The 27,968-nt window shown below is 37.6% G+C and overlaps 1 protein-coding gene across 17 annotated transcripts in view; it reads left to right on the forward strand.

Annotated features, from left to right (window-relative positions):
- ULK4 (unc-51 like kinase 4) overlaps positions 1-27,968 on the forward strand; it is a 212,714-nt gene that overhangs the window by 164,466 nt on the left and 20,280 nt on the right. Inside the window, exon 36 of one of the 17 annotated variants that reach the window (XM_064417111.1) lies at positions 27,797-27,932. The exons of 15 other annotated variants lie outside the window; for them this stretch is intronic. In XM_064417111.1, coding sequence (XP_064273181.1) covers positions 27,797-27,853 — 57 coding nt within the window. In that variant the 3' untranslated portion in view covers positions 27,854-27,932. Of the gene's footprint in view, positions 1-3,925; positions 4,394-27,796; positions 27,933-27,968 lie in introns of those variants that run through there. One more of the 17 variants, XM_064417118.1, reaches the window with a different exon arrangement.

The following is a 27,968-nucleotide window of genomic DNA, read 5'->3' on the forward strand; positions in this document are numbered from 1 at the left end:
ATGATCAGTTCTGTGCAAGTAAGTATGACTGTTTGACTAGTTCATTACTAACATAAAAGATTCTTGATTTTATTAAAAATTTAAATTCTTATGGTCACAGGAATATTTTAAAGTCCTTAGTCTTCATGTGGTGTTGTTACCAGAAACTAAAACAGCTTTGGAAGATTTTGGTTGCCAGTGTTGAAGATGAGATACAGTTACATGTAAAATGGTTTACTGCTATTTTTTGAAAACTTATATTGCAAACCCTTCAACAAGACCTCCCTTTTTCATTACATCCAGTCTCTTGCTCAATTTTCTTGCTGACAAGTTTACTGAAGGTGAAATAGTCTGTTACATTGTGTCAGGAAAATTTTGACTATGATGTACCAGCATGAAATCTAATGTTGGAATTAGATTCCCTACTGAAAAGTAGTGCTCCTTCCTTTGGCTTCTAAACCACCAGTACTGGACAATCAGAGTAAAAGGTATTGACATAACCTCTTTGTTAATCCTCATTGCTCCCTTATTTTCCTTGCTTTCTATTGAAAAAAATATTAAAATAATAAAACTGTTGAAAAAATCTGTTGATTTTTTAAATATATTTCAACTTATGCACTTTTACAAGGCATCCAACAAACATGACCTGTGTTTCACTTGTCTGTACCCTTGCTCTCCTCATCCTCTAAGGCTGGAGCATTGCTGAAAAGCTGGTGCTTTCCAAAATCTTGCCACGACCAAATTTGCAGCTCATACAGATCTTGATTTTTTAAAAGCAGTGTGTGGATGCAGATAAACAGGGATTATAGTTGGAGTGTTTTTATTGGAGAGGGAGACATTCTTTGGCCATCAGGCTGTGAAGATAGGGGACTCTGAGGCACATAAATTGGACAAAGGAGACAAAAGGCCTGACAGGGAATTTCAGATGTAGGCTATCTGTCTGATGGAATTGTGACTAAAAATATAGAAGTAGAACAAAGGTATGCTGGTTGTGGCAATGAGACCAGGAAATATGACCATTTAGAGCAAAATGAAGGCACTGTTTTGGAAGTTAGAGATTGTTGGAAAGATCAAAGATGAAAATTACTTTGGAAGCATCAGTCAAAACATAAGTACAATGGAAGAAAGCAAAATACTTTTTTTTTTTTTTTTCCCTGGATATCTCATGCATCTAATGTCTGGTTAAGGCATTTGTTAACAGCAAGTACCTACTTCTAAGGTTCCCCAGCAGAGATGCAATGCTCATAGGCTAATTCCTGGCAATGATAATTGTATCTGCACTTTATGAACATGGTGCTGCACAATTTCAGATGACTGTGGTCCATGTAAGTGAAACAAGGTTGTGTTTAAAAATAACATGTGTGCAGTGAGATGAGATTTTCAGTAGATTTCTACAGTAACTGACCCTCCTCTCCAAGTTCAAAGTGTTTCAATCTAGCATCTTCAGTGATGTAACATCAACATTTTAAATTATGAAGACTCTAGTAGTTAAACATTTATAAAGTGCCCAATGCTGTCATTCTTTAATCTATTAAAATGTAATGTTTTTATATGAACATCATTATAAATTTATAACAAATGTAATTTGTGGTGATGCAGTGTTCTATGGGCTGCGAATTACTGTCCTAAATTTCACACAGCAGATGCTTTCTCTGGGATGCAGTGCCTACTTGATAAGTTCATATGATGCTGCATAAGAATATCTCACTATTTGCATTTCAGCTGTACTGTGCTTATACAGCTTGCTTTTTTAGACCACTCAGGGGGCATTTTGAGAGTGTTGAAGTTGACACACAATTCCCAGTCTTGTCAAAAGCTTATGATTGCCTAAATTCTTTAATTCAATAAAAGAGTACTTCTTCCAGAAAAATGGAATGTTCATTAGTAATGAGTCAACAGGTGCATGTAATTTAATATCGTCCAATAGTTCCAATGATCTAAAATAATTTTTAGTGAATTGTATTGGTGTACTTAATTGCAAGAGAACTGCTGTGGAGCATAACCCCCGTATACTTTGAGAAGTCAAAATGGTACGTTCCGTAGTGCATATTTTACCTCATGGATGAAAATCTGATTTTTGTGCTGTAAATCCTTGGAAACTGTAATGTATATAGTTACTGCATGTTAGAATCACTTCAGAAAAAGATAATTTAAAGCAAAACCTGCCCTGCTTGTGCTAAACAAAATGCACATATAAAAATCTGCCATGTATACTGGACATGATGCATATATATGTAACGTGGGGGGGGTATACTGAACAGTGGAATCTACCAGACTAATAATTTAAACAAAAAAAACCATTATTTGTAACTGAAATTTACTATTGTCCCATTTAAAAATAGTAAAAAGAGTCAAGGTAGAATACCCTTTGCTCACTCTGAGTGCTTCTTTTAGGGCTTTTCATGCAAGGAGCTAGTGCTTCCAGGGAAGTGCCAGCACAGGGCTCTCGATGTGTGCTCTGGGCAGAGGTTTCCCTGCAGTGGGCTTGGGGAGATAGAAAGGCAGAATTTCCCAAGGGAGTTTGGGCACAGTGCTGCTTGTCCTGAGTGCTAGAGCAGAAAAGCTCTGCAGAGCTTACTAGTAAAAGCGGCATTTTGTCAGCTGTAAAATTTTGAGTCCTTGTTGAGTAGCTGTGTGTCTCTTATTTTCATTAGAGCAACAGTCTGCACAAAGCAGGTTAGAATTAAAATCAATGTAATAATAATCTTTTACAATCAAATAATTCCCATGGAAATGAGTATATTAACACAGCCTCATACTGCTACTTTTCTGCAAGGTACTACAAGTACTTATATACTATAAAAGGTAATTTTTAGCATATGTGATAAAACAGCAGGTGTGCATAAAGCATAAAAGGAATTGTGGTTTATAAAGATCAGGACTCTTGTAATTTTAAGCCATTAGTACGTTTAAGTATTTGCTATATAAATGGGGGCGTATTCACGAAATGGCACACAATATTTATTTTCAAAGTCCATAACTCTAACATAGCTAGGAGTAGTTTGTGCAACACATATCAGTCAGTTATGTGAGACCTTGACTCTGCTGATGTAGCAATATTTCTTTTCCTTTGGTGAGGAAAATTCTTATTGCTGAAAAAGAAATTACAGGTGTCATTGAAAGACCTAAATAATCTGCCCTCAGAATTGCTGGAGTGGACTGTTGCTCCACTGAGGAGCTCTGATGGCATCAGAGAGATGCTCATACAATTTATTAATGTAATTGTAGTTCCAAGATGAAATATATATTACATTTTGGAAGTAATGTTATTTAATCATAATTGATTTTAGAATCTTCTAGTCTCTATATCACCATTATATTTTATAGGATTTTTTCTTGACATGTCTTATTCTACATTTCCATCTCTAGTTATATGGTTTTGATTTTTCACTCCATTCCTCGGCTCCAGATGCTCCTGGGTTTTTTTCTTGAAACTTTTTTTTTTTTTTAAATGAAGCTGAAAGCAATGGATGTTGGAGATTGGAGGACCAAAATTATTAAAATGCCTTCTCTTGTCTTATATTTTGACCACCAATTTTGCAGATTTCAGCAAAATCTCATTTTCCCTCTTGCAGCTTCATACTTCAGTTTTGCATAGCTATTTAGGATCTCAAGAGCACATAATTGCATTAGCATACTGTTATGGGCTTGTGTGTGTGCACCTATTAGGCTTAGATACCTTTCTGTAATCCTTTTAAATTTTCTCATTAAATTATAATTTATCCTGTTTTTTATATTTCCATCTACATAATGGCTAAAAGTTTTAAAATTGCAAGGATTTAAAATAGTTTAATTTTCCAAATTTATTAACAGAGATTCCTAAGGAAATTTAATTTCCTGGAAGTACTTATTACTTACTTATGAATGTCAGACCTACAAAAGTTTCTCTGATTTGGCTGCCAAAATCATTAGGTATTCTAAGTCCTAGTCCTTTATTTTCTCTTAGGATTGAAAGAAGAGACCAAAGAACTCATGAGGAACCAGAAATACTATGGGATATGAAGCATTTTGTTTAACAGTTTTAATTATATTGAAGTTCCTTCAGTTGTACATTTCAAGAAGACAAAATATAATGAAGTAGGATGCTGTGATATGAGACTAAGTTATGTGGGAAGCCTGATAGTCTTGGGAAAAACAAAACTAGAGTCAGTCAGCTTTTGGGTTGTGAAGCTTTTATCTTTTTCCTCATCTCCCTTTTAACAAATTGTTTTAAATGGCAGATGAACCCAGTAACAATGTAATCAAGCTTTTGTCCCAGTAAGTTCAGATGGCTTTGAAATTAGGTGAACCAGATTTGTCTATCCCTACTAGAAAATGAAAGTATCCGAACATCAATCTGCCAAGATTGTTTTATTCAACTTTTGCCTAATACTTGTAGAGTACTTCAAGAACTTAAAAAATTATGGTACTTGGATGAGATGGTGGAATACAAATGTAATCACTCTGACAGTGATTTAGTGACCCTGGAACATCTGGGAGTAAAGCCAGGTGCTGAGAACAGTGGCAGGAGGTGGATTGGAATGTGAAAGGAGCAGCACTGTCTAGTGCTTAACACCTGTAAGTGAGAAAGAAAAATAATGATGTCTTGCAATGGGTAGAGGTGAGAAATATAAAGGAGTGATGAACACTCTCTTAATATCTTGGCAGCACTGCAGTTCTGAATGTAATTCCCAAACAATATGGAATACATTAGATTTTGAGTGTACTGCATATATTGATTTTAGTGTCGTAAGAATCTCATGTCCTGCTCTGTATAGCCCATCCCCTGCTGCTTTGATCCAGCTCCCCACCCAACCTACTGGGGTTTAGCTTGCAGCCTTTCTGTTCTAAAAGAAAGGAAGAAAAGAGGTTGGAGGTTGTGGTACTTCTCATGTAGCTTTTTTTTCCCCCTCTGATGAATGGGGATGTATCTCCCACTCCGCTGCAAAGAAAATGGATCAGAGCTGGACTTTTATGTTATGATGTCCAAAGCGGGGAATGTACTTCACTGAAGCAGTGTGTATTCAGAAACACTGTAAGAAATGAGAAGGGGCATCAAAACCACCATGAATTATAGTATCGTCACTGGATGAGGTGTTCTAGGGATGTTTTCTAGCCACAATCACATTAATAGTGAGAATAGCAAGTTGCTTGAACCCTGATCCCAAAGACTCAATAATACAATATTTAGTGGTATCGTGCTAATGTCACGTGGGACACAAATGCTATAGCCCATCGATTTGCTTTAAGGAAAGCAAAAGGAGTGTTTCTCTTTCAAACAGAAAACCAACCAATGTACATTATAGGACAACTGTTGGTCCTGCACTAATAAAGCAGCTGTAGGTGTGGATGCCTCTGCACCTCGCAGCCTTCCCTGAGCCCAACTGCTCTGCAAGGCTGCCAGTGCAGGTGCGCTCACCTGTGCCATGTGCTCCAGCATCCAGGTTCCTCCGTGCAGGAGGGGCTGAGCTCCAGCCAGACCTGAGACCACACTTGCAGTACAGAAAGTCTGTGTGTCTGGTCAAGGGACCAGGGCAGAATTCAAGCATCACATTTGTGGCTCAAGCTGTGGTCTTGGTTTTATCTGGAAACATAAGACATGTAACTAGGAGACCTGAAACTTAAGACATGTTAACTAATCTGATAAAAAACAGAAGTTTGCATCACTTGGTTGGCTCAAAGTGCTCTTTATTTTTAATTGTTCCCTGGACAACTATCCCTTTTTGATGCTGTATCTTACCATTAGTCAGAACTAAAATAATTTGTCAGACTAGTGCAGTTATTTCAGACCAAACCAAAAATTTCTTAATACTAAGTGCAGAAAAAAAGGCCAGGAGAGAAGGGAAACTTGTTCATACTTAATTATATATGTCCAGATGTAAGAAAGACCAGCCCTTAAATTCAGCAATGGTGCTGGAGCTGCACATGTTTGTTTTCAGTTCACCACTGCAACAAACCTGAAGAAAAATCCAGGGAAATGGGTTATGGGTTTCTTCCATAATTAATATATTGCTAGATATAATGTTTGAAATATTGAGGTGCTTTATGAGAGAGTTGTCACAGCTTTCATATAAAAATAGAAAAAATCAAATCAAGAAAAGTATAATATTTACTGCCACTCAAATGGCTTGCAAAGCTCATTATTTTTGTGTTATTTTCCTGACATTAATCTTTTCACTAAAACTAATGTGGTTGAAAATAGAGGGATAATTAGCATTAGCCCATTTATGAGAAACTGCTAGTGACAGAAACTTATTTATTGTTGTGTACAATTAAAATATGATGTGAACACATGAGAATTTACATTAAAACAAGATTGCAGCTTGTCAGCAGTTTCCTTTGTTCAGCTGTGTGTTTATTAGGCTACAGCTGCTCACCTACTTTTATATGACTTTATAGTAATAGCAACATGTTCATTACTAGAGATGTCTAAACCAGTTTGATTCCACAATATACAAAGCAAAAATATATCTGATATAATCTTTGTTAAAGAATTAGATCTGGAAGTAAGATTATATACCAACAGGAAAAAAGTACTTTCTTGTTTCATCTCTTTATTGTTTTGTCTTTGTTTGGGTTTGGTTTTTTTTAATTGATTCCTTGCAGTAAGTGTTGTTTATGCATAGCACCTAGGGTGATTTATGTAGATTATTTTGCTGCTTTATTTGGACAACTTCAGTGCATCTGCAAATAAACAACTTGAAACCTGTCAGAAAAAAAGCAGACTTTTTTTTCCCTAATTCTGTCATTATACAAAGTGATTTCTGCTGCATAAGAGTTGGTATGAGTTTATGTATTTTAGGATCTTTGGGACTCGTAGTTCCATTATTAGGAATTTCAACATTATATTCCTTGGCATAGATAAGCCATGGTGGGAGGTCATAGCAAAAGACACTTTTCCAGCTCCTGTAACTGGATGGGTGGTATTTCAGAGTCTACAAAATAAAAAGCAAAAGTTTTGTCTGCCATTAGCACTCTGTTGATACACACCATGCTGAAGGAAAGCAAAGCAAAAGACTTCTTTCTTTCCGGCTGGGAGGAAATGTGATCAAGTATAGAGGAGCTGGTAGCAAGTCCCAATAAGAAGTTTTAAAAGCAAGTTCTAGGAACCTTTCTACGCTGAAAAGTTTTGTGCTTTTGGGAGCAAAATGGGATTGTCATATCTTCAGTGTATCTAGGGGCTGACATACCAGCACTGTTAACTTGGGCTGAATGGTTCAGACTGTTCTCCAGTCAGAAAAATTATTGCTCCTGTTAATTTCACAATTTTGTTTTCTGTCACTATGTGCAAGTCTAGCTACTCTATGAACTTTCTGAGAAGATAGGTATCAACTTGATCATCTTTCATGCTTGCTCCATGTCTCTTATAGCTGTCAATGTTATTTCTGTTCAGAGGGTTTTATTCCTCATACTTAGAAGTGTGTATAGACACAAAGTCATAGTCCATGGCTTAGACCAGAATCTTCTGGAGCAGAAGGAGGATGAATAAATGAACAAGCACTTTGGTTGCTAACAAAATTAAGACTTTAAGCATATACTTCAAGTTATTAATGTCATTAATGTGAACAGAAAAAAACTGTGCTTAAGTATTTTCTTCTGACTTTTATGGGAAGCAAATTTCCTCTCTTCAGCTTGATAGTATCATTTAAAAGTTTCTTTGCATCCCTACCACCTCATTTGTTACTTTTGCTTCAGGTGGAAAAGTAGCAAATGCTTACTTGTCTGGGAAGTATACTCAGATACTGCTGGAGTTATGATAGTAGGCAGCCTAGCATGTTCTGCAATTGAATGTTTCCTGCTTCTTCAGGATGCACTGCTTCAATTACTAGTATTTTTTGTGGGGAGTTTCTGAGGAAAGGGATTTATCTTTCCTTTCTGTTATTTCTGTTGTGATTTTGTTTGGAGAAAATTTTCCCAAGTCCCATGAAGTCTTACTGCCCTGTATGAACTTTTAAATTTAGTTTAAGTGCCAAGCAGCACTTACAACTGTGGTCTAGGTTCACTTCTGATTTTAATGTCATATTTCTGCTATTTCTTTTTATCTAAATGTAAAATCATTGTCATTGGTTTAAATGGATTATGTTCTCATAAATTATTATTTCACTTACATAAAATAATTTATGAAGAATATCTTGATATTCTAATGCAAAAATTATGGTGCTTGTAGTTAACTAATTAAAGTGTCAATAATTTTCTAGAATTATACCACTTACCACATAACAATCTCCTTACAGTACTTCCTAATTCTTATCTCAAAGCCATTGAGCTGAATATGTGGGCAGACTCTTCTGCATGACACTTTAGTGGTTTGTCCTCTGATGGTATTTTTACCATTGCGGCATTAACTCAAATCTGATTATTAATTTTAAAATGTGGAGCAGCTCATAATGATCATTGCACACTCCTGTGAAGTCCCAGAATAAAAATCCACATTTTTTTTAATGTTCTTATGTTTGAAAACTGAGGTTTATAAAACTCATAGTTTTAACATTGTAGAAATCACCACTTGTGAAAGTTTAGTCATAGATTTAAAACTGACTGTGATCTAAAGCAAAGAGGGAAGGAAGAGGAGGTGCAAGATAGAAGACAGGTAGAAGTATCCCTGTAAAAGAGCATCTGAGCTTAACCTTGAATAGCAGAATTTCTTGGCAGGGATTTGTACTATCCCTTCTGCATACAGAAATGAGATAGGTATGATACTCAAAAAGTGCAGTCATATCCTGCAGTTTTCAAAATAGAAAATTAATTTTATAGTGTCATTGAACCCTGGAAGAATTAGACATAGTTCTTGGAAGCCTGAATTTTAAATAGTGTTAATTAAAATGTGACCTAATATCTTTTAATTCTCCGTTGAATTTGTATTTTTTCTTTCATGTTTTTATTCTATCACAGGGATTTTTTTTTTAACTCCTCAAAATCCACTTCTCCTCATAAATGTATCTGGTATTGATTGGTGTGCTTCCACTCAAATGGCCCAGAAATGCAGATAAGAGAGCAACATGAGATGGTGTTATGAGAGGTTTCATGTATGTCTCTCAAGAAATGCATCCTCCACTTATGTGCATGTTTGCAGTGTCACTGAGGAGGGAGTCTCATAGGTTTAATCCTTTTGATTTCTTACTTTTTTCAATCTGGATGAACAATCATATCAAAGTAAGATGTTTTGGCTTGTTGAAGATGCAGATAAATAGATTTGGTTCAAACTTGGGAACTGGCAACAAAACTCAAAGCCAATGTTAATTTTCTTGCAGTGTTTGTGAAAACAGTAGTGAATATTGATAGGATACAATGTGAGTCAAATTAATCTTTTGTGGTGGCCATTAATAAAACAGTGTTTCTCTTTACTGAAGCTGGTGTCTGTTAGGCAGAATATTTTCATGCAAGTAAGAAAAGTTTCAAGAAAATAAGTTAATGTGTTTGTCACAGTTTACGTTTTTAACAATTAATTTTCTTTTTGATTTTGAATGGCAGAATAGCAGTTGTGGTACTTCAAAAATATTTAAGACAAAGTACATTTCCTTTACATACCTTCTCCTCTAAAGTTTTTAGGCTTGATGTACCTCTAAAGCTGAACACAACTTTTTGGGAAGGAAATATTTAGTGTACATATTTGAATTTTGTAAGTCTGCCTTTCTGATCCTCATTTTTATGTATGTTTAACCAGTATTGGTAGATTGAAGAAAAGGACTCAGGAAGGGGATCAAGCCAATTGAAATATCATTAGAGGGAAAAAGTTTTAGCAGAAAAGATAAAGTCTTAATCCTAAATGAAAGTTTTGCTTCATTTTTATATATATTTTAAACACTGGTCCTTTAAGGAATTCAGTCAAACTTTAAACAAAAATTTGTTTTATAAATGGTATACTAAGCACCTCATAAAAAAAGATTGCAGTGCAAACAATCTTGAGACTTTCAAAGCTTGATTTTGTTCCATTATTATCATTATGGTTCTTATATCAAGAAGGTAGCACATTTTAGCAATTAATCTGTGCTAACAATTCTATGGATCTGTGTTAATAATTGGATGGATCTTCAATAACTTTCAAACTCCTATTTCTATCATTAGTCAAATGAAGGCTACTTGTTTCTGTATGACCATTTTTGGCCTTCAACTAGTGAATTCTAAGCCAAATGTATTATTGTATATGTGTGGATATTACTGCAAGTAGAAACTGGAGAAGTCATTGGGTTTCTAATAAGATGAACCAAACAGTGGTTTACCCATGAAAACCATTCATCTGAAAAAATACCAGAGAACCATCTCTATAAAACATCTGGTTTTTACTGAGGTAACCATTTCAAACTACCTGTCTGTTCATTTAGATGTTTCACCCTTTTGTACATCAGTAAAGGAGGTTGCTTCTTGCCTTTTAACATAAGGTACTGAAGTATTTATTGTAGCCTTAAGCCTCTTCCAGCTCCTGCATAAGAGGTGACTAATTTGAACAACAGAGGGCGATCCACCTTTCATTGTGCAGGGAATGGGACTCAGCTCTCTAGGGCCATCAGCTTCCACATGATGTTTTTGGTGAAGTGATGCATTCAAACTGGGCTGCAGTTGCGACAAATCTTTTTTTTCAGACTGCTGCAACTTGGGTATTTGCTGCATAAAATTCTGGAGGAGTTAAGTTGGCCAGAGTACTACTGTGTTCACTCTAAGCAGAAACTGCACTTTATAGCAAATACTACATTGTGTCCCCCTTGAGGAAAGAAAAATGAACTTTTCTAGACTTGGTCAAGGCAATTGTAACAAGAATTATGTGAGCCACTTTTAGCCTCTGCCTGCAAACACAGGCTGTGAGAACAGCACATCTTTGAGAACAGAGGGATTGAATTGTGTGTATCAGTATCTCATTGCTCATTCAACATGCACGCACAAGAAAACTCGCCTTTAGTTGTGCAGCTTTTCCTTAGGCTTCCTATTTTCAATACAGAGACTACTAGTACAATTCTGAATCTGACCACAATCCTAAGAAAATACTCCAATCCAGATGCTTAGGTTCCCAATGCCATAGTGTTGGGTTGTCACTGGCACAGAATGAGGCAGCATGATTAGTGTATGGAGAGGACAGAAAATAGTGGTTGCCTGTGATTCACCCTGTATGACTTTTGGGTGACAGTTGGAGTCTTATTCAAGATCTCAGATTTTAATTTGTAATATTTCAGACTAAGTCCCAAACCATCATTGACTTCTAACCCATCTAAGGACCCATTCTTCTTTGCTGGAAGCAGTTGGTCTTGTCTAGTGAAAACATACTAATCTGAAAGGTTATTTTTGTTCTTGATTACTCTAACTTGCTCAATTTTACATTCAGAAAAGTGAAACTAATTTGGTTTCTGTTTATCTCACTTCCAAGCTTTTTTTTCCTTTATCTCTACTTTTGGAGCTTTTGTTTTTCAAAAGACGCCACCAATTTCAAGCAACAAAATTATTTAAACTAATATTTCACACTGAAGCTTCTGTAAATTGTTTTGATAGTGTCAAAGTGTTTTACTCTTTCATTTTTGGTTGCGTTAGCCAAAGTGACTATTGATAGAATCAGAAATAAAATTCCTGATTCCCAGTCCTGTAATGTGACCACAGAAAATAATGCTATGTTAAAAAGAAATTTAGAGCAATTTAGAATAAGGGTCAGGGGGGAAAGGCATATAAAATTGGTGTTAAACTTTTGGATATAGAGTACTAATCTTTACAGATGCTGTTGGACAGTAAGTGTTGTCTATTCAATTATTGGAAGAATTGGCATGCAAGAAGATGAAACTTAGCAGAACTAAGTTTTTGTTTACTTTCAATAGGAAATTACAAATAATCATTGAGATCAAACATACATACTGATCCAAAGTGCTATTATCTCAAGCAAAATTGAAATAATGTGATTTCAATGAACCTGGAAAGATCAGCAAATGTTAACACAGTCCTCCGTATTCTCTTATGTTTATACCATTTTGGTATCTTTTTGAAGAATGATATGAGTGTTATAGGGAAGAGATTTTAATGCATATTCTGGTGGGATGAAGACTTAAAAACTATTTCAGAGAAGGCATCCATCAAATTATGTGCACTACAGAACAATAATATTGTATCTCTTACAAATAGATTTCATGCTGAGATACCTTCATCTTAGTCTGACAATTGAGATGCAAACTAGAGATTAATTTGTATTTTGAGAGGTTGTTTCACAAATATGAGAAACCTGTTCATCTTTTTTTTTGCTAGTGCAGCTCTGTTTGGTTTGTTTACAATTAACCACTTAATCTTCCAAGGCACAGATGCTGCATGAAATAGGCTTTCTTATTTATTTAACTACTTTTCATGTTCACTAGATTAAGGCTGAACCTGTATAAACAATTAGTGACACAGCAGAGCTGCCCCAGCCTGTACAAGCTAAAGGGTTCTGCTATATTAGTCAAAAAATTCCAGCAGCAGGGAACTTCTACATCCTGCTGAAGTTAGCGGTCTTTGAGCATGCTTACTTGCCTTGCCTGATGAGGCCCACAAGTTCAGTGTTCCTGTTTTCAGATATACAGAACAACTGCTACTTTGTGATAATGAGAGAAAGCTCTGGCTGAAATATAGAGGTGCCAGTAGAGTTGGCTGTGTTTAGAAGTGTGTTGTGACTTTCCATCTACTTCTCATTTTTCTTTATCATGGATTTGTAAATTGAAAATATGCAGTAGGTCTACAACAGTGTTTTAAATATGAAAGGCTTTTAACAGCCATTGCACTATTGTGGTTGATAAAGCAAATGGGAATTACAGAAGCCAAACATTTTGGTCAATATATCTATGTTGTACTCTGATAATGGATTACATTAGCAGAGATGTGTTCAGAAGGCCAATCTGAAGATTGCCCATATTGACTTGTGAGGCCCCCTGCTATTCCCATGGGGAGAATATAACCACTTGGAGAGGTGAGAGGGTTGGGACTGAGGCCAGGGAGACCAGCTGGCTGGGATATGCATGGGCTGAATCAAATATTGTCAGACTTAAGAAGCAATGTTTCTTCATTTGCACAGTGATGTGTTTACAAACAGTAGTTAGTTCCATTTTTATTGAATGTGAAATATTCTTCTTCTCAACCATGTTCTTAGAAAAACAAAACCTTTTTTATTACAATAATTAATTCCTCCTTGTGTCAGTCCCTTCCACCCACACACCCTGCATATGCGCACAGTAATTTAACATGACATTCAGAAAGAAGAAACAAACACCATTTACAATCAAGACATCGACCTGTGTTTTAAAATTCAGATTATACAAGTTCAGTGCCTGAATTTGCATAGAAAATGTCTGGTTTGCATAATAACTTGAAAACTATTTTCCTTCTTTAGTATTTGGTTTTTTAACTCCATTTAGTCATAGTTCTTTCAGTAAGCTGCCAAAGCATTTGTTCTTAATTCTGGTTTGTTTTTTTTTTTTAATTCTGGTCAAAATATTTGGTTTGGTTATATTCCATCTTCTAGGATTGCAGTCGGGTCTTTTGCCGGCATCTGGCATCTGATTTTAGCCTGCTCTTGTCTTTTTTTTAACTGATTATTTAGGTCTTTCTGGTGGAGTTAATAATGGAGACTGGGAACTAAGTTTGAATCTGAGATTGTGCCAAGTACTTTGTTAGATCAGAAAGTTAACTTTGGGGTATTTTTTTAGAGGACTTAGTTTGTAAGGATTTTTTCCAGCCTGTCATAATAGCATCGCTACGTCCTTTTGTTCAGTCAGCAAGGATTTTGTATGTATGACACACTGTAGCCAAACTGTACTCTTCTCAGAAACATGTAATTAAAGATGTCAGGAAATTGTAGGTTAGTGTTTGTAAGAAGTCCGGCACATGGAAGTAACTTTGACAAGGCCTGTTGGTACTTAGGATTTTCTTTCTCTCCATAGATAATACTTAGCTATGTAATTACCTGCTTTGGAGAAATAATTTGTTTTCATTCCTTTCCCTTCAGTATTTTTTCATAACTTAGTGCTTCAGTGAACAATGTTTTTTTATGCAAGACGACAAAACTGTAACTTCAGAAGGGAAATACTTGCATGCCTATGAACAACCTAGTCCAAATACAGTACTGCAGGCTTTTCTGCATTTTACTACACCTTACTATAGAGAGGCATTATAAAACCAGGATTGATTCAGACCCAAGGATTTTAGTTATTCAAAACAATTCCATCTATGAGAACTGTATTCCGTAGGAAACAGTAGACTTAGAGACCATACTGATTTATTTTGTATCCTGAGGAGATAAGATAGGATGAGCTATCAGGTTATTTAACAAAAGTAAGACTAGTACAAGGAAATGTATTTATTTCTCTGAAAGGACATGGGGACTAAAGAAACATCTGTAGGTTTCATTTCACTTGGGAAATAGCTAAAATATTTAACAATTTGTCAGGTGTAGCAATCCATAAAGTTACTTGTTATTAGTAGTTAAAAGGAATGAGGAGGTAATGATCCAGATTTATTAAAGCTCAAGTTTAAGTTAAGTTTGGAGTGGCATTCAGATGTAAATACTCAGAATTTCAACAGCTTTTTTTTAGGAGAAGTCATCTGCCAGAACCAGAAACAGGTTACAAGTTTGTATTTGTAACAGATCAGATTTCATTTAACTCCATTGTTTATTTATCACTGCAGATATTTCTACAAATTGGATCTGAAGTTTCTGTGTAATGTCTTTTCTAATAGGTTTTTATCAGAACAGATCAGAAAGTAGTTATGAGTAACCAAGAGCCAAAGATATGAGTATGTTTGAAGAGAAGTATTGAAAAATATCCCTCTATCCCACAAGCATAATTCATGTCAGAGCAGTGTATAAAAATCACTACTCTGAGGTCTTGTCATGCCACACTTACAAATGTTCCACTGTAACTGGGTTGGCAGAGTTGTGGTGCAAACCCCCCAAGTACTGATGTAGCATATGCTGAGAGAAAAACCTGGTTTTGTTGGCAAAGGTAGCAGCTGCCTCAAATCTCTGAGTGACATAAGCCACCTGACAAATGCGCTCTTATCTCAGTCTAGCTGTAACATAAAGCATAAGGATCCAAATAACCTGCTCAATTGAAAAACAAGCAAACAACCAAATCCCGGAAGTCCCACCCAAGGGAGACAAATGTTTTGAAACAGCAGCTACTGGAAGTTAAATCAGCATTTAGAAAGATGCTGGCTTAAAAAGACAAATGGTGCTGTATACCTAGCAGAATACTGGTGTGCTGCCATGACTTTGAGGGGACCTATCTGCACAGTTGGAAGTAAAGGTTTCCTTTCCATCTGATATCTCCAAAAATTATTTTCAGGTTACAACCAGAATTTCCTCCTCTGCTTAATATAACCTGCTTTTGAGGCTAATTTGAACTTGCTGTGCCAATTTTGTATTGCAGTGAATGAAGAACAGTCATGATTAAATCATCAGGCTAGAAAAATGGTAACACACAGTCTGGTGTACAGCAGTATCTCAAACCACTGAATCTATTTTTGCAGTGACTGTTAGACTGAATATGACATGAAATTAAAATTTTTATTTCAAAAGAAACACAGTTTTAGCTTCTACACAAATCAACAAGTTTATATAAAGACATTGAGGGAGCAGTTGCTTCACAGTTATCTGTTAACAGGAGTGGAGAAATAAGAGGTTTTTTAATGCTAGGAGTTTTCATAAACCAGAGTGTGATTTCACAAGATTTCAGCTATCACAACAGCTGAAAGGGAGTGGGCTGACTCTTCTCTCTGGCTCTTCTCTTCCTGCCTCTGCCATGCAGTTCTGTCTTTGCTTTGCAACAGCTTCTGTTGGACCAGAAGATGTGCCAGTTCCACTTGCTGACCTGGCAAAGAACAGCTGCCACCCCAGGTAGTTTCCTGCCACTTTAGCAAGCTTTAATGTGGAATTGGGTGACTGCTAGAACCCATCTCTTTTTGTAATAGCAACGTCATAATTTATATAAAGTGATTTAGTAAAGCTGGGCCCTTAGGGTGAGGTTTCACAGGATGCCTGAGCTGTTTTTGCAGCTTGCTGCTGTCAAAAAGAAGAATCCCCCAGGTACACATTTCTTACTGCTTTCCCTGTGTTTGGTGCTGCCCCCTTTTTCAGCTGGCTCAGCTCACTCAACTGGCAGAAAATGAACCCAGCAAAAGTGTGAACAGCTTTATATCAGTTCAGTGAGCTGAACTGGGAGGTATCAGACAAGTGCCAGAGCCAGCATGGCTGTGGACTGGCACTGGGTAGACTCAGCGGGGAAGAGGAGAGGAGGGAAACCTCTTTCAGCAGCAGAGGAATGCAGGGTTGGCTCAGCTGGCTTGTGAAACCATGTAACTTCACACAGTAACACAACCGTTTTCTCATTGTGAACATGCATTCTGGTATGGAATTCATTTTGAAGAGTAAAAAAAAAAATCTTCTGTCATTCTAAGATACTAAGAAAATATATGCATTTCCCCCCCACAATTAGATGGTCCCAAATCAAAGGTGAAAGAAGATAAATAGAATTGGGGTTTGGAGGTGTTGGGGGCCACAGACCATCTACGCTGTGTGCCGAGTAAAGGAATTTCTGTTTGTTAAATTTTTTATGCAGTCTAACACTTTTGCAAGGAATGCTGAGCGTCCCTGTGTTTTTTCCTTGAAATGGGAGGAAAAAAAAAAAAAAAGGTGTTTCTGTAGCCATTAACACCCTAGTTAACACCTTACTCTTCTTTCAAATGAGTTGGTAGGAGAGTTGATGGAGCTGTAGCAGCTGGAGGCAAAACTTTCTTGGCGAGTAAGCTTGCAGCATGAAAGCGGGGAGGGGGAAAATCATAAGGAAAGAGCTTGGTTAATGTCCTGAAAAGAGAAAGTGTAAGAAATTGAAATAGGGCAATGAATAAAAATCAATATTAAAATAGCAGCGGCTGGATCACTGCTGCTATCACTTGGCGTGTGTTTGTTGGAGGCAGTCCTGCCGCACTGCAGGCGGGAAGGAGGTTTGCCAGCAGAGCTCCTCGGGGGAGCCTCCTCCTCAGCTCCCCGGCAGAGAGCCGCCTTAACTCCATATTCAAAAGGACATAGTCACTGGGGCAAGGCAACTTTTTGTAGGGACAACTGTGCCTGTGGGAAAGTTCTTGCCAACATTGTTAATGATACAGTTTCACGATTGCTTTAAGCCAGCCTGTGTGTGGGCTGGCGTCAAAAAGGGAGGTCCCAGCCATGTGTTTCTGCCGCCTCTCTGGTGCCAGTGTGAGCGTGAGTGGTAAACTGTAAAACTAACCTAGGGAAAAAAGCATGGGAGGGGTTGGCCAGATCGCATCCCTGATTTCTCACCATCTGATTGCACAAATGCCAGCGCTGGCACTGGGGAGGTTGGCTGGGGGGCGGAGGAGAGAGAGGCCCTTCAGCTGCAGCTCTGGCTCGGGCTGTTTGACAGCGATGGAGAGCGCACAGTCTGAGGCAGGGGGTGGGGATTTGTTTCATTGTTATTATTCTAAATGAGTCATATCATTGTAGCGCATTTCAGGATAGAGATTCTGCCTGGGAGGCGTTCGGTGCTTAGGAGGCTGGCTGGGCTCTGGCTCCATGTAGGTCAGCGAGGAGTGCGGTCTCCTGTTCCCAGCATATCGCTACAGCTACTGCCAGCAGGAACGCAGGGTTTCTTAATTAACTTTGCTCCGCGTAATACAGCACACACCTAAGCCTCTGATGGAGCGCAGCCATAGTTTCCAGTTTAACAATGTATCAAGGCGTGTCATTAATATACAGTTACATATGCTAAGTCCTGTCTTATGTAAGCATTAACACACAACAAGGTGTGTTTTAGTCAGCCAGTGTGCATACATCTTGGATGTACTGGGGCAGCAGTGTTGCTGAGGGCTATAACACACCCAGGGTGTGGGTGTATTAGCTGACTAATCCACATTTTGTAGTGTTTACTGTGCTTATTAAATATATTGAAGGGGAAATTTTAAAAGTAAATTAGTATCTGAATTATGAAGAATCAACCCACTGCTTAAATGAAGTTAGCAAAAACATCTCAAAGAAGTAGCCGAAACTGCAGGGCTACTTCTCCCTTTGAAACTTTGCTTTTTGTTTGTCTTCCTCACAGGTAGCAGCCAGGGGTAGTGGTTGATTTGGCTGTGGAAACAGCTGGTGCATGTTTCCTGAGCCATTACTCCCTCAGATGCTGCCATTAATCTTGGTGAAGTTGTCCTGGTCCAAGTCTCAGCTTTAAAACTGCAACCTATATATAAGGGGAAAAGGTTCATGGAAACTAATGTTCTGTATATTCTGATATCCATATTTCTGAGGTTTTTTCCATGTATCTTAGGAAAGAAATTTTTGCCTTCATATTTGGATATTAAAATTTCAGAATGATCAATTAATTTGAAATTGAATTAGTAGTTACCTGCATCATGTGTAGGTTTTGCCAGATTTTGCTAGATGAGGTCTTAATAATGTGCTATTTTCAGTTCATTGAAGGAGAGATATAAGCTCTGAGTGACACAGAAAGTGACACAATTCAGTTGCGGTTAGTGTTCTCAGCTTTTTGCGAGTCTGCACTTTTATCTCAGATGTTTCTGCACTGTATTTTTCAGCATGCCTATAGACAGAATTCAGTTTCCATCTCTGCAATGTTTCCTTCTCTGAGCAAGAATTAACATGTTATTGGCTATTTTTAAAAGTACTGGGTTTGTTGGGTTTTCGGTCCTTTTGCAGTTTAAGGATTTTAATTCTTAAAGCTAATGTTGATGATCTTATACCAACACCTACTTTCCTTCAACTCCATAACTGGGGAATTTTCTTTGGCTCAAAGAACACCTATTGGACATCCACTGTTGACCTGATGCTAAAATGATTGCTGTCTGTTAGCCACCCACTTCTCAATGTATCAAGGATGCCTGGTTATATTAATTTGACTATTAATATTGTCTTAGAAATTAAACAACCCAAACAATAGCCTTCCATTCCCCTAAAATCATCCTAAGAATTCTCCCAAAACTTTATTTACCATTTTATTAAAACAAATTGCTGATGAAACTTTAAAACATATTATTATATAGGCTTTGTCCCTCGTTTGACTACAGAAAATTCAGAATTGTTCTGCTGATGTCAAAGCTGATGTCAGGATAGTCAGGAATATACTTTTCCAGTAAAAGTGCCCAGGTGCAGTCAGGTATTGTATCTTGTGTGGTAACGATATGCCTGTGCACAAAGACAAAAGAAGTTTCACCACCGGGTAAAGCACAATGTTTAATTGCCTTTAGTTTACCTGTGCAGCTGACAATTCAAATACGTTCTTAGCCTAATTACTGTGCTATTTTGATATAGTTAACCCAACATTTTGCTTCTCCTCTCCATAGTTGGTTGGTTCAGGTTTTTTTTCCCCCCCACCCTGTACCTTAGGCCTTGTCTAGGTTCTACAGAACTTGCCAGACTTATACATGGCCTTGCATGCCTTGGCCTAGTTCTTAGTTCTTGTAGGCCTGACCTTTGTCCACTGTTCAGAGTTCAAATAAATAATATAAGTGGCTGTTATATATATCTGTGAATCATAGCATCATTTAGGCTGGGAAAAAACATTGAGATAACCAAGTCCAACCATGAGCCCAAGACCACCAAGTCCACCATAAACCATGACCCCAACCATCTGCCCAGTTTCTGCTTCTACTAACGCAGTATTTAGCTGGTTTGGTTGCACAATAATTTTTTTTCTTTCCCAGTTACCTAAACTATGGTAATGGGTAAGCTGTTTTCCTACTGTGAACGTGGTGCTTCAGAAAACACCACCTTTACTACTTACAGCAGGATGATGTAGTGTGTGAAGGTGTTTGGTTGTTTTAGAAGTCTTCCTGGAAACCACAGTTAAAGAAAATTGTATCTTTCAGAATCTTGTCTTTTATGATCTGTCATCCTTAGTTAAGAATCCTTAACAGGCCAAAAAATAAAAACTTAACTCCAATGAATGAATAATTTCCCTAAGCAATTTGATAGCAGTGTTAGAAGCAATCCATTTTTGGTAAAGTCACAAAAACTGTATTTCAGTGACAGAAGGTGGAAAGTTATCTTAATTATTTATCTACAGTCATGGCAAAATTATTGTAAGCAGATATAGAAGAGGAGTAGTTAGCATCTACCTCTGCAGCTTTAGAAGTGGAAGATAAATTACAGCCTATGTTAATTGGAGCTCATTTAAACATGGTACAGAATGCCATTATCTGTGTGGCATGGCACTATGGTTCAAAATCAAAATTTACTTAAAAGAGGCTATTAAATTTTTCCCCCAGAATTGTAGTTCAGCTCCTTCATTTATCTTGATAAATTGGAAAGTTGGTGTTTAGGAGAATGAATGAATGAATGACTAAAAAATTGCTTGCTATCATTAGGGTAATTTACATAGTTTAGAACAAGCCACTGACATGGGTATATTTTTCCTGCCCAGTGTAGGTGTGAATCCTCAACCAAAGTTATTACATGTTGTAATCAGTTCTCCTGTATGTGATAGTAGTATTAATAGATATGATTTCACAAAAAAAAATTATATTGACTTGATGAGATCCCTGTTGATTTAATTTTATCTCTAAAAATAAGTAAATCTCCTGCAGAAAGTTTCTGTATTAATTCCAGTTTATTCTACAACCTTGGAAATTATCTAATATCCCAGTAACTGTAGTAACTACTTTTTTTTTACAATTACTTTGATGAGGCAGCTATCAACAACATGAGTAACTTGATCCAAGGGAAAATAATTTTATTTGAGAAATTTGTGAAGACTAAACCTCACATGTCTGAGTTTTGCTTGGACAGATAGGTAAGGGATAGCCCCTCATGGTGTCCATCAGTGACAGGCTCTTCTGCTCCTCAGTCCCAGCTAAGGTGAGGCTACAATAGAGAAACTCTTAACTCTCAGTAACATTATATCAGCAAAACAATTCAGCACAGACTCATCACGGAAAGTTGAAATGAAGAGGTGTAAGTGGGTTTGAGACTGTATCTGTAAAATATTTTTTGCATTAGAGATGTTATATCACATATAGTTAGGAATTTATTATGAGAAAACTTACAATCTGCATATTTATTGTGTTGATTTATTGCTCTTGGTATTCCATAACTGATTGCTTGAGAGTATGAAACAGTGTACTTGGGCAACACTCCCACCACAACCTTGCAAATTATGTTGATTTTTATTTATCTGAATTTCCTACAAGAGGAGTAAAGTTGTAAGACCAGGAGAACCATTGTTCAACTGCAATAGAAAAAGGGGAACATTTCTGGGTGTGTCCTTTGGGTCTGCTCAGTGCAGCTGAATGGTAGTGGGCAGGAGGTGCTTTATAGCCTTTGTGTCCTGCTATTGAAACTGTGGTAGCAAGAGACATATTTAAACATCTGTCATCAGTCTTATTCTAGTTTGATTTCTAAAATAATAGAGGGACAGGGAAGACAAACAGCTGTGCTGGGAAGTCTTTACAGCAGCAGAATGCTTAGGAGAAACATTGTGGGGATGCTATTGAGACAGAGCGTGCTTAAAAGCATGTTAGCCACAAAGACAGCAAAATAGTAATTTTTTTCTTTTGTCTTGTGACTTAGGGATTAATATGGCATGGGTGGTTGCTTATTATTGGGATTTTCTGACTTTTTCTATTGTATAACAGTTGCCCGTAACTTCAGGATGTTTCATCTGTGATTTTTCATAAAAGGTGTTGTCCTTATGAAACTTTCATAAGCTATTCTTGATTAAATTTTCAGTTTTCTGGAAGATTACAAAGAGGTATTAAGTTGTTATTTTATCTGATTGTAGTTTTAAAAATTCTAGTGGCTTTTGTTTAACTCTGCTTTTCTGAGAGCTTGCTGCCTGTGGCAAGAATTTGACTTCTGTTTTGACACTGTGGCTTTGCCATCCATTGAAATCTTTTCCTATTTGAAATGTTTTAAAAGCTTCAAACCCTCAAAAAAAGGTGGCAGCTTCTTAAGTGCTCGTTAAAGATTTCGTCCATATTAGAAACAAGTATCTGGAAGTTCTGTTCTCCCTGAGTATGTTAAAGCTTATTGCAGTAAGCAGCTGGTTGTATGGTCCCCCAACAGCTGCTACTTCCATTTAAATGCTGTGTGCATCATCCCAGTCTGAGCCTGAGCCTGCACCTTATCTTCACCACTCCTCAGTGTAGTAAGATTGTAAGTATGCCATACCTAAAAATAAATATGTTCCAGTATAGGGCAAGGGAGTGAAGCAAGAGCCTGCACTTCATGATTCTTGCTTTGGGCTAAAGTGAAACAGAGCTACAGAACTGACAGTAGAACTTCAGCTTTCCCAGTATATTCTGGGTCACAAGAGCCAATGGTCTGGAAAATGTAAATTTAATGCCTGAGCTAATGTTTTCATGCCTGTTGATTTATTGTGATCTAATGTTTGAATTCCCACTGGTTGGTCTTCTTCATGGTCTCATGGAATCAAAGCAACAACTGGAGCAAAGTCTGTGTTTTAGCCACCTCTTTAAAATGTGCATTTCATTTCTTATATGTCTATTTTCTGTGCTTGGTTTAAAAGTCTGTAGCTGAAAATTTTTCTTAATGTTTTAATCAGTTTTAAAAACTGATTTATTACTGAAAAGCTATAAAAATGATAGCTGACAGATCTTTCAGTTATTCTAGATGGGATGCTGTGGTTGTATGCATTACTGTTAAGCATAGCTCATATTTGTTTAGTGCCCGAGTCTGACAGATATTCAGGAGCTGAGGGGTAAAACCTTGGGGTAGTTGAACAAATTTCGGTGAAAATGAGGGCAGCTGAGCAGTACAGCAGGGTTGAACCAGTTTTCTCATTGGAAGAGTAGTAGAATGTTTCAAGTTTATGGCATAAAAGTCTTAATCGTAAGGCCTTCTGAATGTCATGTTAACGGTGTTTTCTTTGTTTAGGGGTTTTTGAGGGGGTTTTTGATTTAGTTTGGGGGTTTTCTTCCAAATCTATAACTCATGAAAATAATTTTCAGCCATTTCAGACACACCACTATAAAATCCACTAGTGAATTTGGCATGTGATTTATGTTTATGCATAGCTTTCCTTTCTAGGAAAAACATTTATTGATTTGAGCACATACTAGGTGCCTCAGGTAGTCCCTCTGTGATTTTGCAATTCTTAAACACTGTTAAATATGAACATAATTTTTAATTAGGTTTTCTCTGTGCTGAACTTTCTGCAGTCTGGTCTGTTCTCCATTACTTTGCTGGTCAGAAGTTGTTGACCTTTAGATTATGCTGCAAAATCCATCTGTTGCTGCAGGCTTCTGTAAAGAGAGATGTAAAGAAATATTATCTCCTGTCACTCAGCCATGTAAACAACTTGAACACAGCGGCTCAGTTTCCAAGATCTGAGTTCATTCAAAATAAGGAGGGAGAGGAGAAGCTGTGAACCAGTGCTCCCTATTCACTGGAGAATCCTTTCTCAGCTGTTGTGCCCTACTAAAATGCCATTGTCCTATTTTCAAATCCCCCTGCTCTCCATGGGAGAAGCTGCTCTGTGGATAACCCTAACCACTAATTAAATCCTCTCCTGTGATCTAGGAAGAGAAAGGCCATAACCTCCATTTGCTTATCTCTCTGTGCCCTCCCCAGTTGCCAGCTTCCAGCTTGTTCTTATGGCAATCTCACCCAGGAGACTTCCTTGTTAGCAATCTGATATTTGCACTTTTTGTTATGTACCCATCAGATATCTATTTCCATACCCTAACCACTCTTTGACATTTCCCCTAATTTAATGTTTTCTGTACCACAGCCTTTAAGCCTGTCTAGAGAACTTACCCTCATTTTTCCCCCAATGTTGGTTGGTGATGTACTCAACAAGTCTTTGGTTAACTGATAAACTACAAGTTACTGGCCCTAATGTGTTTTAAAGATGGTCATTCCAGTAACTTTTACTCATATAAATGCCACTGATGTGTCTGAAACTTCTGAGTCACATTTAAAGTGAGACTGGCAAATAGTTCTCCTAATTATAACGAAATGAGGTTCTTGCTCCTTCACTTGCATTACGTTAATTGTCAATGCCTTTTAATTATGCAAATTTTTCTCCATTAATCTGGTAAGCACACTGTACTCAAGACTATTTTGGTTATGTTCTCAGATGTGTTTGCAACATTTTCTAATTTTAACTTCCTGTATTTTATTATTCTCTCAACTCTAAACCTGTGATTTCTGTTTCTCATTGAAAAGCTATCATATTCTACTTTTGCTGCACTGGCATGTCCTATGGCAATAATATTCTTTAATCTGTTGTCTTTATTAGAAGCTTTTATTTAATTTACAAAATGAGGAAAGGTTCTGCTTTTCTTGGCTCTGAGCATCAATTCAGAGGACTCCTACAGTATATACAGTATATTACAAAATTATCCTCTCCTCATAGTTTTGTGTATCTTAGTCCTTTCCACTGCCTTATTATCCTTTCAAAAAGTGCTTCCCAGTGGTGCTCACATTAAACAAGAGCAAGTACACCCATAACTTGTTCTCAGAGTCAAAAGCTAGATGTGCTGTTATGATATATTTGTGTCCTTGTCATAGATATGCTACAAATACATGGGAACATGCTCTTCAAAAACTTTTATCATTTCTGTTTACCTGAGCAAATTCAGACATGACACCATACAAGAAATGTCACTCTGAGTGTCAGTTCTGAGGAGAGTCCCTCTGGTGTATGAAATTTGAAATGTGCCAAAGGATGGACACAATTAGAAGGTGTTTCATCTCCAGGAGCTTTATCCAGGAAACATTTCAAGGGAAATTATGAGAAATAATTTCAAGCTGATGAAATAGCCTTCCTTCATATGGGGTGTCTATCAGAGGACTTCGTATTTTCTGCAATCTTCTATTTGTCTTAGAATGTTTATGTCCGTAAATACTGAGGTGCTAAAAAAAGCTTGTTGGAAATGTGTGGTGGTAATTTACTGTGTTGTGGTACCAAGTTAATTAGTATGTGTTATTTAGCAAAGTCAGTCATCCAGGTTATACTCTGAGGTGTGTACTTCTCAAAAACTTGTCTCATAAGAGACAAAGATGCCACTCTTCATGTTTAGGGGTAGTTCTCATTAATAGCTCAAATGTTCACCAAATGAACATACATCATCTGCAATGGAGGTAGTGATTTATCACTATTTACAAAAACAATGAGAAATTACTGTAACTTTGCATATGAATTCACTTTCTAGACTGACACAAGAAGTATACTTCTGAAGAAGAGGAAAAATCTTGGGCTTATACCACAAAGACCACTTTTCAGACTTCTGATTTTTGCCTGTCACACAGTTTGATCATCTCAATCTGGTTTTTCAGTATATAGAATTGTCTGAAAAGAATTAAGGTGTTACAAAAAGATATTTTAGAACAATTTGACTAATTGAGTAATAACAGGTCAGCTGGTCCCAATGGTAATTGTCCAAGAAATTGTTGAGCCTGTAGTTCTGATATGCAGCCTATCAGGTAAACCATTATCTAGACTAACATTTTTAAAGGGCTCCAGGGATCATTCTGGCAATTAACTCTGACTTCTGTAAGGCTGAACTATTAGGCATGATAATAGGGAAAGGATGGGTAAACAGAAAGATAAATACAGTGGATTACGTAAGAGTCAATATGATGTCTGTGGAGGGAAGTAATTCCAATTCCTCCAAATGAGTTAATAGTGTATGAAGAATTGTAACCTGTTATAGTGGACTGGGAGTTTGAAAAGGCATTTCTTAGGGCTTCTCAGGAGAACTTTCAAAAGCAGCTGTGAGAAGCCATGAGACTGAGAAGCTCTTCTCACAGATTAATAGTAGCTTAAATGGCAGAAAATAATAAATGGCCAGTATTGTGCCATAAATGTAGGCTATTTTTGTAAGCTCACCAGGATCTTTGCTTTGCAATGTATTCATAAATTAGCTGGAAAAAGAGATGTGGAATGATGTGACAAAGATTTTTTGATGATACATAATTATTCAAAACTAAGGCTGATGGTGAAGAGTTGCAGACAAATCAAAATATTGATTGAATGCGTGACAGAATTGCGGTAGCATTCAATAATGAATATATTGCATAATGTATCTAGAGAAAAATCCTCCTAACTCTTATACAGGCCTTGAGGCTTGCTGAAGTTTGATTTAAGAAAAATGTCCATGAAGCCAGAAATTATTAAGGTGCTTCCCTGTGGCTGGTCAGGCCCTTTTGTGGACTGCTACCTGGTGTAATGGGCACAAGCTCCTAATTTTGGCTAAGGTCAGCCTTCAATCATTGTTACAATAGCCAGTCAGATGAGATACGCTTTGTATCGGCTTGTTGGAAGTTTGGGCTTGATAGGAAGGAAATATCTTTTCTTCATAGTGCAAGTGCTGGTATGTAGAGAAGGTATATGTCAGTCCTTGTGCTGCAGCAGGAGGAAAAGGGCCAGTTGGTGGAGGGCTCTGGCAAGTTGTCATCTAGTGCCTAAAATTGTTGTCCAGGAGCCTAAAGGTACTTGCCTTATCCATCCTTGAGTGATAGAAGAGTGTAAAGTCTTGGTCCAGAAAGACCACTGGGCCGAGGCACATTGATGACACATCCAACTTCTTTGGGAGGAGATTGGAGCATGTGCACACATCTACTCCTTGAAAAAGTCAAAGGGTACTAGGAAGCCTCTTAGCAGCCTCCTGGCAGAGAATTACACACCTCCAACAGTTCCACAGGCAATGCAAGAAGAAAGGGTTCTTTCTTATGGTGTCTATGTACACCTTTTCTCTATGGATCCAGTTCATTCTGGTTCTTGCCAAGCCTTGTGGGATTGACCACAAATGGAGACTGGGAACAGCTGGAGCTGTAAGAGGAGGTTTAGGCAGGGAAGATAACACTGAGTGCTGGTGTCATTTCAGAGTCTAGGTGAAGACCTAGTTGGAAGGCAGGTTGTCTTTGCTTCCTCAGATGACAGAAATCAGACCCAAGACCTTGATTTTATTGAAAGGTGGCAGCCTAGTACTTGTATGGATTTTTTTCTGGCATCTTCTAAGATGGTCTTTTCCTTCTCACCAACTGCATTCCAGAGGACCATATCCAGGGCTTTCTCAAGGACTCAAGAGTACTGATGTTAGTGGTTGTTACCTTCTTATATCACTGACTCTCCACACATAGGCAATGAATGCATCAGTGACCTCCTGTAATGATGTGAAGGAACCTGCCACTTCATGTTTGCTGATTTTGTTCCCTAGAACAAATTTCCAGCACCAGGTCATAGATTTCTGTGGGAAGGATGGCTGGGAAAACTGAGTGTGGAATGATCAGGATACATAAGGCACAAGGGGAAGAAAGTAGGAAAGGATTAGCTGGAGAAGAAATGGTATCTTCTCTCAAGATGTCCCTCTTTATCCCTGCTAAGGAACATTTTTTGTGTTTGGTGGCTTTGGTCAGCTGTAAGCATACCTGCTGTAAGCAGCATCTTCGAACCTACTGGAGCTTTTTGATAGTACTGTGAAGGAAAAGTTCTTTGGATAATCAGCAACTTCCATTATTTAGAAGGACCACATTCCTTCTTCCTGGTCCGAGGGACAATCTCTGTACATTTGTCCTGGGACTTAGCACAGGAGAAAGCTGTTTTCCCTGGTAAGACATGAACTTTATAGAGGGATCATTTGAAAAACACAACAAAGAGCTTACCTAGTCTTCCCCATTCCATGTAGTACCACCAGCACATGGCTGGGTCTTGCTCTGATAGCTGGTTGGTTCCCCTTGTGCATGTGGGTGGTGAGGGAAGTTCTTGCAGGGAGAAGAGGCTTGGATTATGGGGGAAAAAAGCACTTTTGGGGAGGAAGAAAAGAAAGAAGAAGGCTGTATGAGTGGAAGAGGTTGTGGTCATGCTGTGTCAATTAATGTGTGCCCAACCCACTGATTCATATGCAGGTAAGATCAGTCCATCTGCAGTCCATGTGCAGGCTATGGGCTTGGTTTGCACGGTAGCCATTTGAGATTGATAGTCCTGTCATGTACCAAGAGCAAAGACCTTGAGGCCAAGGAGGTAGAGACTCAATCTGACCCAGCAGTCAGCACAGAGAAAAGGTAATATGTCATACAG

The sequence above is a fragment of the Passer domesticus genome, chromosome 1, assembly GCF_036417665.1.
Source record: "Passer domesticus isolate bPasDom1 chromosome 1, bPasDom1.hap1, whole genome shotgun sequence".
Lineage (NCBI taxonomy): Eukaryota > Metazoa > Chordata > Aves > Passeriformes > Passeridae > Passer > Passer domesticus.